The 15,882-nt window shown below is 30.9% G+C and overlaps 1 protein-coding gene across 1 annotated transcript in view; it reads left to right on the plus strand.

Moving 5' to 3' along the window:
- Positions 1 to 1,015: 1,015 nt before the first annotated feature.
- Positions 1,016 to 15,882, plus strand: part of LOC126839312 (potassium channel subfamily K member 18-like) — a 52,096-nt gene continuing 37,229 nt past the window's right edge. Inside the window, exon 1 of the mRNA XM_050574573.1 lies at positions 1,016 to 1,283. Within this exon, the coding sequence (XP_050430530.1) occupies positions 1,016 to 1,283 (268 nt within the window). The remainder of the gene's footprint in view (positions 1,284 to 15,882) is intronic.

The following is a 15,882-nucleotide window of genomic DNA, read 5'->3' on the forward strand; positions in this document are numbered from 1 at the left end:
TTTTATTTTAACCATCATGATCATTATGAAACTCTCCTAACAAAGATGCAAAGTTAAATGAAAGCGAGTACAGAGAATATGACGTGTGCTAATGATGGTGGCTGAGGCATAAATTAATCATATGAGGATGCTGTGGTAAGACGTGGTATAAAATCTTTAGCTTACGTCACCTGTACTTAACTCGGCATTTGCTTACAAGTTCTTTAATTTGTAAGAGTTGCCCAGACGTTTTAGCACTGACGATATCATCGGACAACCCGATTGGTCGGTAAGACGTATTCCCTGTGTCACAGACGCCATGTCTATCGCCGCCTGTAACGGTTTTACAGGGTAGGCGAACGTTGGTTAAAGGCAAATTCATAGGATAATTTATATCGTCGAGGCTGAGGCAATTATTGCTATAGATAAATACTCGTATCACCTCGCCAATGATTTTTAAAAACTACAAGACTTCCATCGTTCGATCTAAGCTAACATCAATATCGTAACTCATATTTTAATCAAAGTTTAGGATCGATTATATTATTAAATTAATATTGCAAGGATTTAGAATTTTGACAAAGATTGCTTAAGCTTAAGATTTTCCGTTTAAATTAGCTGTAAGCTTTCACGCCCTATTCGTGTGTCGATTAATTTTAATTAAATACAAATACTAGATAATTTTCATGGCATAGTGTACTCCGTTAAACCAAATACAAGCGACGAAGGGTACAATCTGTAGCACATAAGAATCGTACAGGTGATGACAACAGAAGACAATACAACGGCGGAATGGCCGTCGGTGGCGCGGCGTGTGCGCGCACCCGCGGTGGCCGTCGTCGCCGTGCGTTGTCTAGTAATTGGTGGCTAGGACGACGCGGCGTCCACCGCTCAGTTGTCTCGTGGCGTTCGCCGTGTGCATAGCCGATCCTGTGATTTGTGCTCGCCGACGGAACCACCCGCGGCGTAACAATATATCACGCTCTCTTCTTTGCGTACGCGCCGTCCCGTCCAGCTGCGGCCCGGTGCGTCCGGCATGCCGGTGCGTGCGGCACCGTCGTCGCTGGTCCCGCCACTGCCGCCGACGCACCAGTCGGTGGCGGCAGAACCGCGTCTCAGCCGATGCGTCCGCAGGTTTTTTGCGCACCTGTTCAGCAACTTGGGACTGTTCGGTCTTGTAGCCGGCTACGTGATAGTCGGTGCGTTCGTGTTCCGGTTCCTGGAAGCGGGCAACGAACGACAACAGCGGGACCGCATAGGCCGCCTAAAAAACGACTGTTTGGGAGAACTCTGGAACATAACAGGTACCGTCGAGAACACAGTTATGTTACCATACATTAATTATCGTGTACCATGAACAGAGATAGGCAAAACATATCAAAGAATCCAATGGTCCAAGTATACAAGTATTAATTATGTTAAATTGATCGATTGTCTAAATTGTCATTAGCGATGACATTGTCAATGTAAATATAATTTATACATAATAATAAGACCAAGACGTGATTTTATGTTTTTATCTAACAAAAAAAATCGTCAATAAAAGTTTAATTTTCATTCAAGATCTCGTGACTTGTATCGATGTCCATCTCTGAATTCGATAGAACTAATTAGCAGTGTACTATAATATTACTGTAACACGTTTTAACCGGCGTCAGTTGTCACAACATTATATTGTATCTTTCATCCATTTTTGACACATGATACATGATAACCGAACAATTACAATCAAACATTTAAAATATAACATGAGAATCAAATCATACTTCATTATTACATTTGTTTAAATAGGATAGACCGAATTACCCAAGTGTTGTAGGCTAAAATAATTACCCATTTAACGATGTTCATTACCTTATGCTTCGCTCTGATCAAGTTAAAGAAGTACCGGTGTGTAAAGTGGTGAACTCGCCCAAGTATTTCTTGAATATAATATAATATGGAAAAAATGAGTTTTTCAAGAGTTTTAGAATTTTTATCATAGTTTTGTGTCACGGGTGTTTCACGCCAATTAAAAATAACAAACTAAATTTTAACGCACTATTTTCTATACATCTTATATTTTGTTCTAATATACCTCATAACGTCTCTTTTTCGCGATCGAGGGTACTTGCCAAGACAAACGGCAACTCGATATAGCAACGCCCAGACCGTTTGTAACGTTGCGCTAAATACATGTATCACTACGCCTAGTTGTAATGAACGATTCTAAAAAAATCAACATTTAATACACTACCACCGCGTATCGTCGTCGGAAATTACAAAATTGTTTTTCTATTTGGGTAGGCGTTTCCCGGGGTAAATGCATACAACAATATTTCACTGGAGTACCTACGTGAAGGAAAAAAAATTAGTTGTCAACTATTAAATTTATAGACGTTCGAGATTTCTACCGCACCAACAGGCAATGTTGTTCGACGTTTTCTTATGAAAATAAATAGTAAGATATCGATAAAAAAAAAGTGTGCGAGATTTACACAGCATCAACATATTTATTATAGTACACAGATTCATTTGATCGAAAAGCACAGGTTGGAAAAATCAAAAAAACGGTCCATTCAATATTATAAAACAGTGTTTGTTTTTATGAATAATTTTCGTTTTAAGCGCTCCTCTTAGATAAAGACTTTTTATACCTCATAAAAAAGCATTTGTTAATGTAAATGAAATAAGTTACCAAAAAGTCATGAAATAAAATCGAGAATGTACGAATAGTAAAGTAACGGAAAAATAATGCAATTGTAAGTTTGAATTTCAATGTTAATTGTATTTTATAACAGCCGCAGACTATTCATTAACTAAAAGCGATAAGTCAACATAACGAATACAAACTATATTATGTGAAAACTTCTTTGAACTGTTTGATCCCAAAGAAGCCAAGCTATATGTTAAAGGCGGGCGACCGCTAGTATTCAAAGCAAGCACGACGAGTCCGGTGGTTCTTACAATTGTTTGAAAACTTAAAATTATATTTCTTAGACTCGAAACTGTTGTTTTTTTTTTTTGCAAGAGTTTACTGCTGCGCATTTCACTAAAGCACTTAAAAACGTATGGACGTTTTAGAAGCTGAGAAGACATTCATTTTGAATAGAAAATGTGATATAACAGCTTGTGTCGATGAACTTCCTTTTTTATCTATTATAGTGTATATCGTATGAGTTGGGATTAAATGTAGTCCATCTAAATACAAAATGTGTTCTATATTATTACATGCTTATTATTTTTCATGGCATTATATATTTCTTTGGTAAGCAAATTATTACTATTTGAACTATTATCGTTTGTCACTGTATATCGGCTTTGTTATACGAAAAGGATTTTCACGTTTCATAATACAGTTGGTATGCATTGAAATAATTGTATAAGCTATACATTCTATGATACATATTACATACATTACATTCTATGACTATTCTGTTCCTACGGTTGTATGCAGTCGTCGATTCGTATTTAGTTAATGCGAATTAACGAATAAGTAAAACATTTTATCTATTCAGTTGTAAATTGGTCCTTACATCGAATTTTAATTTTAATGATAATATTGTTAATTATTTGCACGATGACTGTTCGCGGGCGGCAATATTGCCGTTTGATATATATTTTTGGTAAATTAGTTATTTATTCGATGCGTATTGCTTAAGGAAATTTGATATAAGGTTAGCGCCGTCGCAGGATAATTTCAAATATATTTATACCATAAGTTTATTGAAAACATTTATATAGATATAATATATTTGTAAAGCAATAAACAACCAACACACAAGCGTATTGGACCATACACGTTATTGATTTCCGTTCTCAACGATAGTTATTGTTTTTTAAACTGCAATTTATTCGTACGAATGGCATTTTGTAAAGTTTTTTTAAACATCATGTCTGTCTATAGGGACCAATTAAAGTCGCTATGACTTGTAATGGTGTTCATTTTATTGCAAAAATTTAGATGGCTGCAAACGCGTTTTTATGGGCATAAACTTTTTTTTCAAGCAAAACAACTTTATAGTTAATGTTAAAAATTAACTTCGTACATTATCTAATAATAGTCCATAATACATTGTGTTTTTATATAATAATTTATGGATCAATAGTATGTTGGCACAAACAAGTTTGTTGCCTTTAAGATTTATACGTTTTAGTTGTTCTAAGTCAGTCTACAGTTCAGTGGTTTTTCTAATGGTTATTAGAATACAGTTAGTTAAACGCCTTTAAATACCCCATTTGTATTATAATGTATTCATTGATATTATTATTAAGTAGCCGAACAGTAGTAAAATTGTACGTCTGAATGTAGGTATTATAAAGGGCAGTTTTTGGGATTTATCCAAAAAGGATGTCCCTTTGTGAAAAAAACGGATGAAAAGGTTTTTTTTAAATACATCTTCAATTTTGAAGCCATGTTTGTATGACTACGACGACAAGTTTACTGTAGGGTCGTTTCAATTGAGTAGACAAACCGTTTATTTTTTTCTAGAATAATAATGAAGTGTTATTATGTTTGTACGGTGTACAACGATACATCTATGTTGCCAATGTATGTACATTTATTTCATTAATAAATCTATTAATTTAAAGCTGTACGGAAATAGAATAATATATGTTATTATTCAAAGCTGTACTGAAATTAAATTAAACCGCTTTTATTATTAAACATTTCAGTGGTGTGGTCCATAAATGAAAATGAACATTTTTACGTTATGCTTTAATCCTAACATCGTTGCAAACATCGTTCGCTGGGAGGGTGTAATATAAATTTCGAACATTGTACACAATATAGTTGTAAGAGAACGTAAACTATAGTACAACAAGAATAACCAACCATATAAAGACAAAGAAATTAAGTTGGCACAAGTACTTTCTAGTTAATTACAATAATTGTAATTGAATTACACGCGTAATATATTTGGTCGTGAATTTTTAATCCAAAAAATTAAAAAAAACGAACAACATAAAAAGGCCAACGGTTAGGTAGTTTAGGGAAATATTATATAGGGGAAAAAAATAAATTATAGAATGACTTTATACGCTTTACTCTTACGGTGTATTGTATAATTTAATAACGTTTTTTTCATACCTGGGACTTCATTAAAACGCCGTGCTGCGGTTATCACATAATGTTATTACACGAAGTTTATATGTTTTTTTTGAGATTAACATTGCGTACATATTCATCGGGCAAAGTTTTAAGTAGGGAAAAAAAGGAAGCTCGTCGTTTATAAAATATTCACCGTCGTCGATACAGACGGGAGTTGTCTGACCTTCGACGGATGTTTTTCCAAGACGTACATATACGTATGTTTTCGAGTAGTACTACTACTTAGATATTATAATACCCGTTTCTCCTGGAAAAAAATACCGAAAATTCTAAGAATTCTGTTTTCGACGTTAAATTAAGTTTCCCGGTAAGGTTGAACTTTCGGAATTTGCATCACAACAACAGACTTCAACAGAGGACTTCGTCGTTGAACGGGCAGAAATCAAAACACAGCGATGAAATTTTCTGGAATTGTTGCAAGATATAAAATGTATATTGTGACGTTGTTTTTTGACACTGGGTTTACATTAATAAACGACTTATATAAAATGAGAGACAAATATTTATAAATATCTATATATGAACAATTATTATTCTGTAAAGTTTTGTTGTGTTTAATAGTTTTAAGTAAAAAAAATGAAACTTGTGCACAATGCTTAGGGCGTGGGAACATGTATATTCTTTACACCGGGTTTCACGAACAGTGTACGCGAAATAATATATTACGGGTTATAAAGCTAAGAGTATCACTATATATTTGTTCTGACAAATGAATAATCTCCACCCAATAAATCTAGACGTGTTAATAGTGGTCCCAGCATGAGTTACACCGTTTTGTCGAACGCTTAAATCAATGCGACTTACTCAGATATTGTCTACATAAGAAAGCACCGACAAAACACAAGACTCGTACACATTTTTCAGTATTATAAACATAAAATAAGGAGCACCCTTTTCGTATGACAGTTATTAGATCACTGTCAAACGATTCGATGCCGTTTTGTTATGTTGCGATGTTACCTACAGATTTGCAGCATATATTACATATATGCTTTCTGTTCTGCGCTTGGTTGATACCATACTGGTTTTTATACTATGATTTTTTCTTCATAAATCGGTTGGCTTTTGCATGGCCGAAGAGTGATCAACGAAACATGCAATCCTGTCGGTTGACGGAAATCGAAATGACTACCTACTTTAATTGCGTGGAAAAATTATTCCGCGGTATACTCCGTCGCGAAGATTGCACATAAGAAAATTATTTGGAAAATAGAAAACTTCGTCCAGGTAAATATGTATGTCGTCTAAATCTCGGTCAGTCCACTTAACCGCACAGTTGGATGTTGTAGTGTTCCATTGTTGAATCAACGCATATCATAAATTCCTGCGAAAAGTTCGTGTGTGCAAGTTTGTCGGGCAAACCAAAGTGAGAGAAAATTATACCGGAAAAGTTTTTTCCACCGCAACGACGGCGAGTAAGTAAATAAATCCACAGAGTTAAGATCTCGTCTTTGTGATAAATGTCAGGAGTGTATTAAATGACGAACGAAGGTTTTTTTCTTATTTTTTTACAGCTATGACACTTTGCACTAGCACTATTACACTTTCGTTTCGTTAAATTCGTATAAATAAGCGACGAATACAATGTGAAAAAAGACAATACGTAAAGTATACTTGCTAAACATACCTTAGGGTTTAAGCTCTCTACTTTGTAAATATGTCAAGATGTACAGAAAGAGAGAACATGTACATATTATTGATCGATTATCTTTAATAAAAAAAAAAGTTAAACAGTTAAAAATAGTATCAACCAATTACGTTCGATAAATAGAAAATTTAACGAATAAATGAACGCGATAACGAACGCGTTGATGGCACTGAATACGAACACAGAAGAGTTTCATAAGCTTTTCAAAATTAATTCAAAAGTGAACACGAACGGGATGTGTGAACCTGTTTATTTTTTTAACGTTCTCAACACAGGCTCCTTTATTTTATATATATATATATATTTTTTATTCTAATGATGTGACTTTTTATGATTTATTGAATCGTATAAATAATTACATTAATACTTACAATAATAGTGTTTTTTTTTTAAATATAAATTTCTATATGTATTGGGTTGTGTAGAGAAACAGTTGAGTAAATGGCGAGAGTTATTTATCACGGCACATGCAATATTGCATTTATACGATGTAGATTATAAAGTAAATCGAAAATCTGAAAACATTTTTACTGTATACCAATATAAATATATATATATATAATATACATATATATACGATGTTATAGATAAACAAGGACGCCCGCATATTCAACGTCAAAGGCTTAAAATGTATTTTATATATTTTCTATTTTATGCTCTTACCCGTCAATAAAAATAAAATAGAAAAAACAATAAATTAAAATTATAAAATGTGCTTTCCTTAAAGTAAATGCTGTTCACATGAGAAGAAATATTATGCATTGTTATTATAAAAAATGATCGTCCCGGTTTTGGTAGATTAAATTTAAGAAGCTTTTATAATTAGGTTTTTATACGACCCAAGAGTTAATTAAAGAGTATTATATTGAAACCATTTATTAATTACGATTATCTATAATTAAATTTAATGTTTAACCAATAACCATGTTTAAATAATTTATTATTAATTAATTATATCACTGTTTTTGATGTATTTTTATACATCACCCCGTAATGGGTACCTAATATGTAATAACTAATAAATTATAACTCATCGTATTATTATGTAACTATTATAGTGTAACAAGTGATTTAATTACCTATTCACATAGGTAAAATTATCACTGAATACCTGAATATACATTTTGGGATACCCGTTCAAAGCAATAACCTCTATACTGTTGTTTTTTAACAATATTGTTTTTTCGTGACTTTTTTATTGAATGTTTTTTTTTTTAATAAAAATACGTGATATTGTTTGTAAATTGGAAAATTCAGTTAATGAACCCGTATTATATAAAACATTAAAGCACCTTGCGCAGTTACACAGTCCAAAAAAAAAAAAACAGCGATCGGTTTTTCATACCTTCCAGTAAACGTGACTCAGTTTTTTAATTAGAGGCGTAGTTATTATATATAAGGCGTACTAATTATTTGAATTTCCACGTATTTAACTTGAAGTATAATAAATTTGTTTTATCGATAAATTATGTACATCTAATAAAATAAAGGTCTTTTGTTGCCTTTTATCAAACACTATTTGTTGTTGTGAGGTAAAATTACTTTTCTATTAAAATATTTTAAATATTATGAATAAATAACATACATTATAATAATAAAAAGTAGATTGTATAGTAGACATTTATGGTAAAATTAATCCGTACAAATGTAATTAACTACAACTTAAGTTAAAAATTATTTTGTTACGAGTTCTTTCTATCAAAATAATTTGCGTTTTCAACAGACACTTAAGCTCGTTTTTCACTTATAAATAACAATAGACCGTTAATTAATTGTAACGAAGAACTTGCACCTTTCATAAATCCTGTACTTTTTAACCTCTTTATTATAACTATAGTTTATAAAATTAAAAATATTTGATTGCATAAATTGTAGGTATTCAAATTGGAATTTAAATTTATTTTATACAGTGTTTAAATAATCCTCGAAACAATCACTTTTGTGATTGATCTAAGCTGTTAATAAACTTCATTAATACATTTATGAGTCAAGATGTTTAATAATTTTCAACATTTGTGTACATCGTGTAAGTAGTAAACGTAAAAATGTATTCAAATGTCTTCATCGTTATATTCATAAATACAAAATGAATAAAATATGAACAGGAGCATTGATTTTTTTTTTTTGTCAGTTTCAATATTATGTAAATATTGAATATTTCATACAAAAACCATACCAATTCTATAATTCCTTCGGCTAATGGCGACGTTGCTGTTATAATTTCAAAAACGCTCATTGATATTCGTCCCTGCAACTTTATTTACATACACATATACTCCACTATCACTGATTGGATATAAATACTACTGGTAAAAGGAAACGCTCGTTAAGTATTAAAATTGCACTGTTGAAACAATATTTTTCATACAAAATTATATGCTCTCGAATCAAACGGCATTGTATGAATTAAAAAAATTGTTTGTATAAAATATATTACAACATAATATGTAATATCAAAAAATTATTAGGGATTTAGGGTTCGTGCTAATCATATTGTAGTTACATTATATACTTACGAATATGGTATAATGTAGAGTATGCTTAATGTTACAGCCATATTATAATACGAGTATATACTTTTATGTTGCACAATTTTTAAAGTTAAAATTTTTTTTAATGTTAGTCACATTTTTAATTTCATTGTTACAAATTATGCAAACATAATGTTAATTTACTAAAACAATTTTAATCGGATGTAATTATAGTATTTTATCTCATATAGTTAGTTATCGCAAAATTACTCAAATCTATTTTTTTTAATCTTATTTTTTTTTTTTTAATTAAATGTATAATTATTACTTTTAACTAAACATTTATCAAACATGATAAACATTTTGTCTAGGCATTATGCAAAGCATTTTTTTATTAAGTAAAAGTATGGTACCTATTTTTTTTATATCTTCTGATGGTTTCTTGTCTGTGAATAAAAACGGTTTTTGTCGAAACATTTATATAGCCCTTAAGTCCTAACTTTGTCTGTCATTTTTTTTAATTACAAAAATAAATATTCTAGTTAACTATAATGATTAGTCAAATTAATATTAATGTTATGCCACCCGTTTGATCTATATTACATATATCATAATCAAATAAAATAATGAAAATTATAATTAGAAGGTAACAATATAATAGTGATATAATAATAATGATTAGTTGAATTATAACAAAAACATTCAAATAATAATTAAACAAAAATAAAATATAATTAACGACTGAACGGAATATTTAAATTAATTATGTTTTTCATTGGTTCTATATAATACTGTAAGGATTCATTTTTAATTTGCTTTTTGATTTTAAACTTATTATTTCTTGATGACAGGAATGCGTCGATGCGACATATTTAATTTGACGTTTAAAAACACGGGTTGGCACTTGGCTCTATATTATTACATAGCACTCAACGTGGTGGTCATAAAAAAATAATTTTGACACCAAAAGAGAGACAATGGTTTTTACTATGTCAGCTTCCATCTCCTTCAGGAGTTTTTTTTAATTACACTACTCTAGATTTTGAATTCACATAAGTTTAAAAAAAAAACTATACATTTTTTTTTAACACGTCAGTTTCAATAAATTTACAACATTCTTTAGTATTAATAAAAAGGTTCTGTTTAAAACTTCCTAAGCTTCAACCTTAAAAAATGTAAATGATGAAAAAAATTATTACTATCATTACTGTTATTGAATACATCAAATACTATGTTCTAAGTACTATTGCATTCTATTGTATTAATTACTATGTTTGCATGTGCCGGTAAAAACAAATTAGTTCATAGAATAGTCTACTAGTATTTATCCATTTTATATTGTAGTTTATATGCGTGCACGAAAAAAATTTAAATTAATAAAATAACATTGTACCTATATTAAATTAGGAAATTTGTTTACATGCATTTTCCACTCTCCTAGTTAGCCTTCAGTTTGAAATGTGAATTAATTAATGCAAATTAGATGATGTTGAATTACTGTAAACTGAGTAAAAACATGTTTACATGCTTTCAACCCCGGTAATTAACTGATTCGGATTATACTAAATCGTTTCTAACCAGTAACTACGCATAAAAACATACTCTCACTAAATTAATTAATAAAGTGCGCATCGCATTAATACAGTTATAGCTGAGTACATGATCGATTGTTATCCAATACTCAAACTGAATTTATTAATTCTTAGTACAAGATTAAAACCTGCATGTACTTCACTGTTCTATTCTATGTTTCAGCTTATTTTCAGCCATTAAGAATATAATTGTATCGATAATGCATTAATCGAATTTCGATAGTTCACATAATATTATAACCTAAAACGGTTATAACAGTGTTATCTATTCACATGTTTTTTTTCCCAGGAGTTAATTCGGGCTAAGTTCAAATTTAATAAATAGAAGAAATTAAATACTTAGTACAAAAATGTTGCTTACGATGTTTAATATATATATATATATATATTATAACGATACATAGCCATAAAACATCAAGATTCCTGAAAAATTAAAATACAAGCAGATAACATTTTAAGAGTATTTTCCATCGTTACAAAAATACAATATATATTTGTTAAATTATCGTGACCGACAGAGAAGTGGGAATACAAACCATGTACATCATATTGAAAAAAAGACAACCCTCGAACCAAACAAATTGTTAAAATCTGTCTAACATAATATGATTCTCCGAGGATCACGTACTGTGTTTAAACTAATTGTATGATTTACAGACACGGAGGATGACATTTGAAATTAATCTGGTTATGGTATATCCCGTCTGGTCACGAATGAAAACGTGGTAGATTTCTTTTAGGTACACCATTAGCGACGACGTGGCTTACGCCAAACACCCTTAAATTGAATTTAAGGCGCACCGTACATTTCGATTAAACCGTGTGTATTAAACATCCTTGATGGAATGCTTTTTACTCGGATTTCTACATGTCTTGGCATCGCCACCACGACTCGCAACGACTATTGCATTACTAACCTAGAAATGTGTACACTTTCAATTGCACGTAGTGTACGTTATAACACGTGTTTAATGAAACTCCTGACATATCACAACAGAGTTTAATAATGTTGAGTTAAAATTAAAACACAAACAACAGTTCCATGTACTTTTAATCCAGAGTAATTTTTTTTTTTTTTAATTTAAAACGGCGAAGGAAAAAAAAATGATGAATTCAAATTTAAAATTGTGTACATAATATTTCTTCGCGAAACCGTTTAGCTTGGTAATTGTATTCAATGATTTTGGTTCTTCATTTTAATGAATAAAAAAACATTGGAATTGTTATTGAGCTCTATAATCCAAGATTTTGCAAAGATTGAAAACATATTTTATGACAATGGGTTTTACTAAAATTGAATAAATAACGTTTTTATAAAATAGAAAACAATTTCAATGGAAAACGTCGAAACAAAGCATAAAATCTTTTTTTAAAAATCTAAACGCATGTAAAAGTTCTACACAAATATTTAAATTATAAAACTTAAACGGTTTCAAAAAAACTGAGTAAACTCAGTTAAGAGTATCCACACTTCATGCAGATACATCAGTACATGGATATATCCCGTCATATAATTATATGACTATTTCCGATCTATAATCTCCTTGCGATATTGTAATAGTATAGTCTTAATTGCATGTTCTTGTCAAACGTTTTTTAGTAGTTTTATAACATCTGGCCTTAATCGATTTACTGGCAGTATTTATCAATAATTAACATTTCTCATAAATCAATTTCCGTGGTTTGGCAGTAAGTAAGTGCCTACCTAATAATTTCATTTGACTATCCTTATATATCCTGCAACTTAATGTATCTGCATGAAGTGTTGATACTCTTAACTTTATTTTAACGTAATGATAATGCCGTCAGCACAGTGACACTTAACTTGTCACGGACAAATTTTCAGAATGACTCCCAGCTATTAAAAATATCCATGTCAATATAGAATAAAACCTTTAGGCGAAATTATTGTGATCCTATTAGATAACAAGTGTAACAGGATAGGTACCGAATTAATGTGTATAATGTCGTATGCGGTATGTTAATGAAAAAGCAAGAGTTTACAAAGTCGCTTATAAACACCTTGGTAAAAAAAGTCGTAACAAATAAAGAATCCCACAGAGCACAATGCGTTTCAAATAAGAACAAAATCAAAGAACAAGACAAAAGCTACAATTAAGGTAAAAAAAAAAAGTTTACCAATTTATATAGAATACGCTACTTTTGGACGTAGACGAATTAAGTATTTTTGTGTCGAAAATAAAGGGTTTATACGGATTATACTTAACGGTTAACGGTTCATAATTTAAAACTTAATACTTTATTAATTATGCATCATTAGTTAAAATATAAAACATATTTGAAAAACGTATGTAATTTATAATAATATCAATAAATATTTGAATACAAAATTTTTTTAAAAAATTATTATACGACGCATAACTTTCAATAATGTCGACTCACAAAATATTTAATTTTTGGGTTTACTCATAAAGGTATTCGGTTTTAATACAACGGGTTATACGTATACCATACGCAGTACTAATAATAATACTATAGCCGGCAGACATGTTTTGATATTAAAAATATTATTACACGCAAGTTACATACCTAGCGTATAAAATGTTATGGATATTACATACAAGTCGTTTTTGTTGTTTGTATTAGGGTTTTTTTTTTTGTTGCGCTGAACTGTTCATAAAAGTCTAGTGCATATACCATAACCGGAACGCACTGCGAGTTGTGCATTGTTGTTACACTATATTCGTACAAGACACTAAGCTTTTACTATAATAACCGTTTTCCCCTGTATCGGTCGGTATATAACATTAACATGCGTGATCGTACAAAACATCTGACCGAATCATTCTCACAGTGGTTATGTGATCTACAAAAACAAACGTTCGTTGCCCTTTCGGCAACAACCGTGTTTGCACCTTATGCTATACCTCAGTGACCACAAAGTTTGTCTTTGGCGCATTCGTTTGGATTATATAATGCGACTCACTAGAATAGCAGATGGGACGTAGTGGTGACGGTACTTTAAATAAAAGACACCCTTAGGACTTATTGTTGTCGTTGGAAAATAGCGAGCAGTACACAAAGAAGCACGATACACTAAGTTATTTTTGAACGCTGCTAGTGCGAACAGCCAAGATGGGTGAAATTTATACGGTGTTTTTTGAGTCACGACGGTAAATAAAATAGAACATATTTTAGCATTATTTTATGGCTGAAAATTGTGTTTGGAATAGTGCGGTGCATCGTGTAAAGTTTTTATTTTATTTTACATTGCTAAACATATATCATTGCACATTTAACACGGTTTATTAGAGTTTAACTCGCCGGGTTTTTTTTTTTAAGGCGGGCACTCCTAGACTTTTAAAACTGGCAATATGCCAGCTGCACACTTCAATGTTTTTGGCGGTTGTCAATTCACGGGCAAACGTTTGTTTATTTTACTTTTGGAAACCACATCTATAATATATTTTTAGGTCTTTCAGCCATATACCCGTCATTCATCCATAATATATTCTATTGATGTGTTTCGTATTTTTTTTTTACAAAGATTTGCCATCTTGTTCCAGCAAAAATAATTATTAATAAATTACAAAAATAAAAACAATTTTTCGGGAAATCGCTTATAGAGCAATATGTTATAGAGTTACCTATGCGGTAAAGCACCGACATAGGCTATTATTGCCATTCGAACAAAATATATTGTTAGAATTTTGTATTTGTACTAAAAACAATTGATAACTAATTGCTAAATAGCCGTTAAGCGCCTAAACAACAAGGCACATCTCAAAACAAGTATACAATTTTTAAGTGCAACTTTTAAAGACCTGAAAAATGATTAAACACGGGGTCAGGCGAATGTTTTTTGTATTTACCTAATTTGGTTACATTTACCCTACTTTGGTCAACATGGTCAACAATTACTTGAATACGCGAATAATTGGAACACAGTTGTTTACGTCTTGTCTGTCAGATTTGTAGGAATATATCATAGCAATTTTCTTATGTTATTAAAATCGTATGCTGGTGGACATTGTATGCACATTGAATGATAGCTTTTTTTCGGTCGGGTCAACCCCTATTAAGCGACTACCTATACATATATATATATATATATATATATTACATAGACTATCTCGGAGCTATTTTTCTCGTTGAAAATTTATGTGGTACCATTTCATGTGAAATCCTCGTTTTTCATAACCAAATGGCAAACTTCAGAAATCTGATGTAAAATATAAGATTTTTTTGTATGTGCAGTGTGAGTAGAAAGAGTTTTCTTATTTTTTTTAAACGAACAATCATTTGCATTTTAGACTACACTTGGTTGGTATCGAGGAGGGCGAGGCTACAATGTTGTCACGACAATTGAATAATAGTGCCTACTTACAATAAGACCAGCCTAACTTAGTTATCAACATTTACACTGGCGTGGGCCGTGGCACCCTCACTTAATATTGTTCCGTGAATTAATACAGTTTGATTATAATTATTACAATTTCCGACGCTAAATGTTTAAGTTTTCCACCCGGAAACACTTAATTAAACATAACCGTGCCGAGTTGTTAAATTGGAAATATATTATTAGCAATTATGTATAAAATAAAACAAAAAAATTTGACAAGTGAAATACTAACTTTCCTATTAAATTTGGTGTTAACAACATTTTGGCGATTTTAGTTTTTTATTATTATCAATTTTTAGTACACTAATTATAATTTGCATTTATAACTCAATCAAAGAATTTATTTAATAATTAATTCACAAAAAGTTAATGCACATTTAATACCGCGGTTGCAGGCACATTATTTCCAATTTGACTATTTAATTCCATTAACTACAAATACATATGGTAATTAACATAGTATATAATACCGCTAATCCGAACAGGTCGTCAGTCCGTCGCCGGAGAGGATTGAAATATTGCTAGTTATAAATACTATTAGGAAATGTGTATGGATTTTGTTTTCTGTTCAGTCAATAGTATTAGGACAGTAAATATTGCTGTTTTTATCTAGGGCGATGTACTGAGGAGAAAAACGGATGTTTGATTACATTATGCGTGTATTGTTTTACAGTAAATTTCAAATTTGTTTGAGGACGAATAATGTCAGTTGTTAAAATGGTTTACGTTGATCATTT

The sequence above is a fragment of the Adelges cooleyi genome, unplaced genomic scaffold (genome assembly GCF_023614345.1).
Source record: "Adelges cooleyi isolate 19-005CV unplaced genomic scaffold, UGA_ACOO_1.1 ACOO_flye_CR_arks_rails_tigmint_CR_PRNA_30, whole genome shotgun sequence".
In the NCBI taxonomy this organism is placed as follows: domain Eukaryota; kingdom Metazoa; phylum Arthropoda; class Insecta; order Hemiptera; family Adelgidae; genus Adelges; species Adelges cooleyi.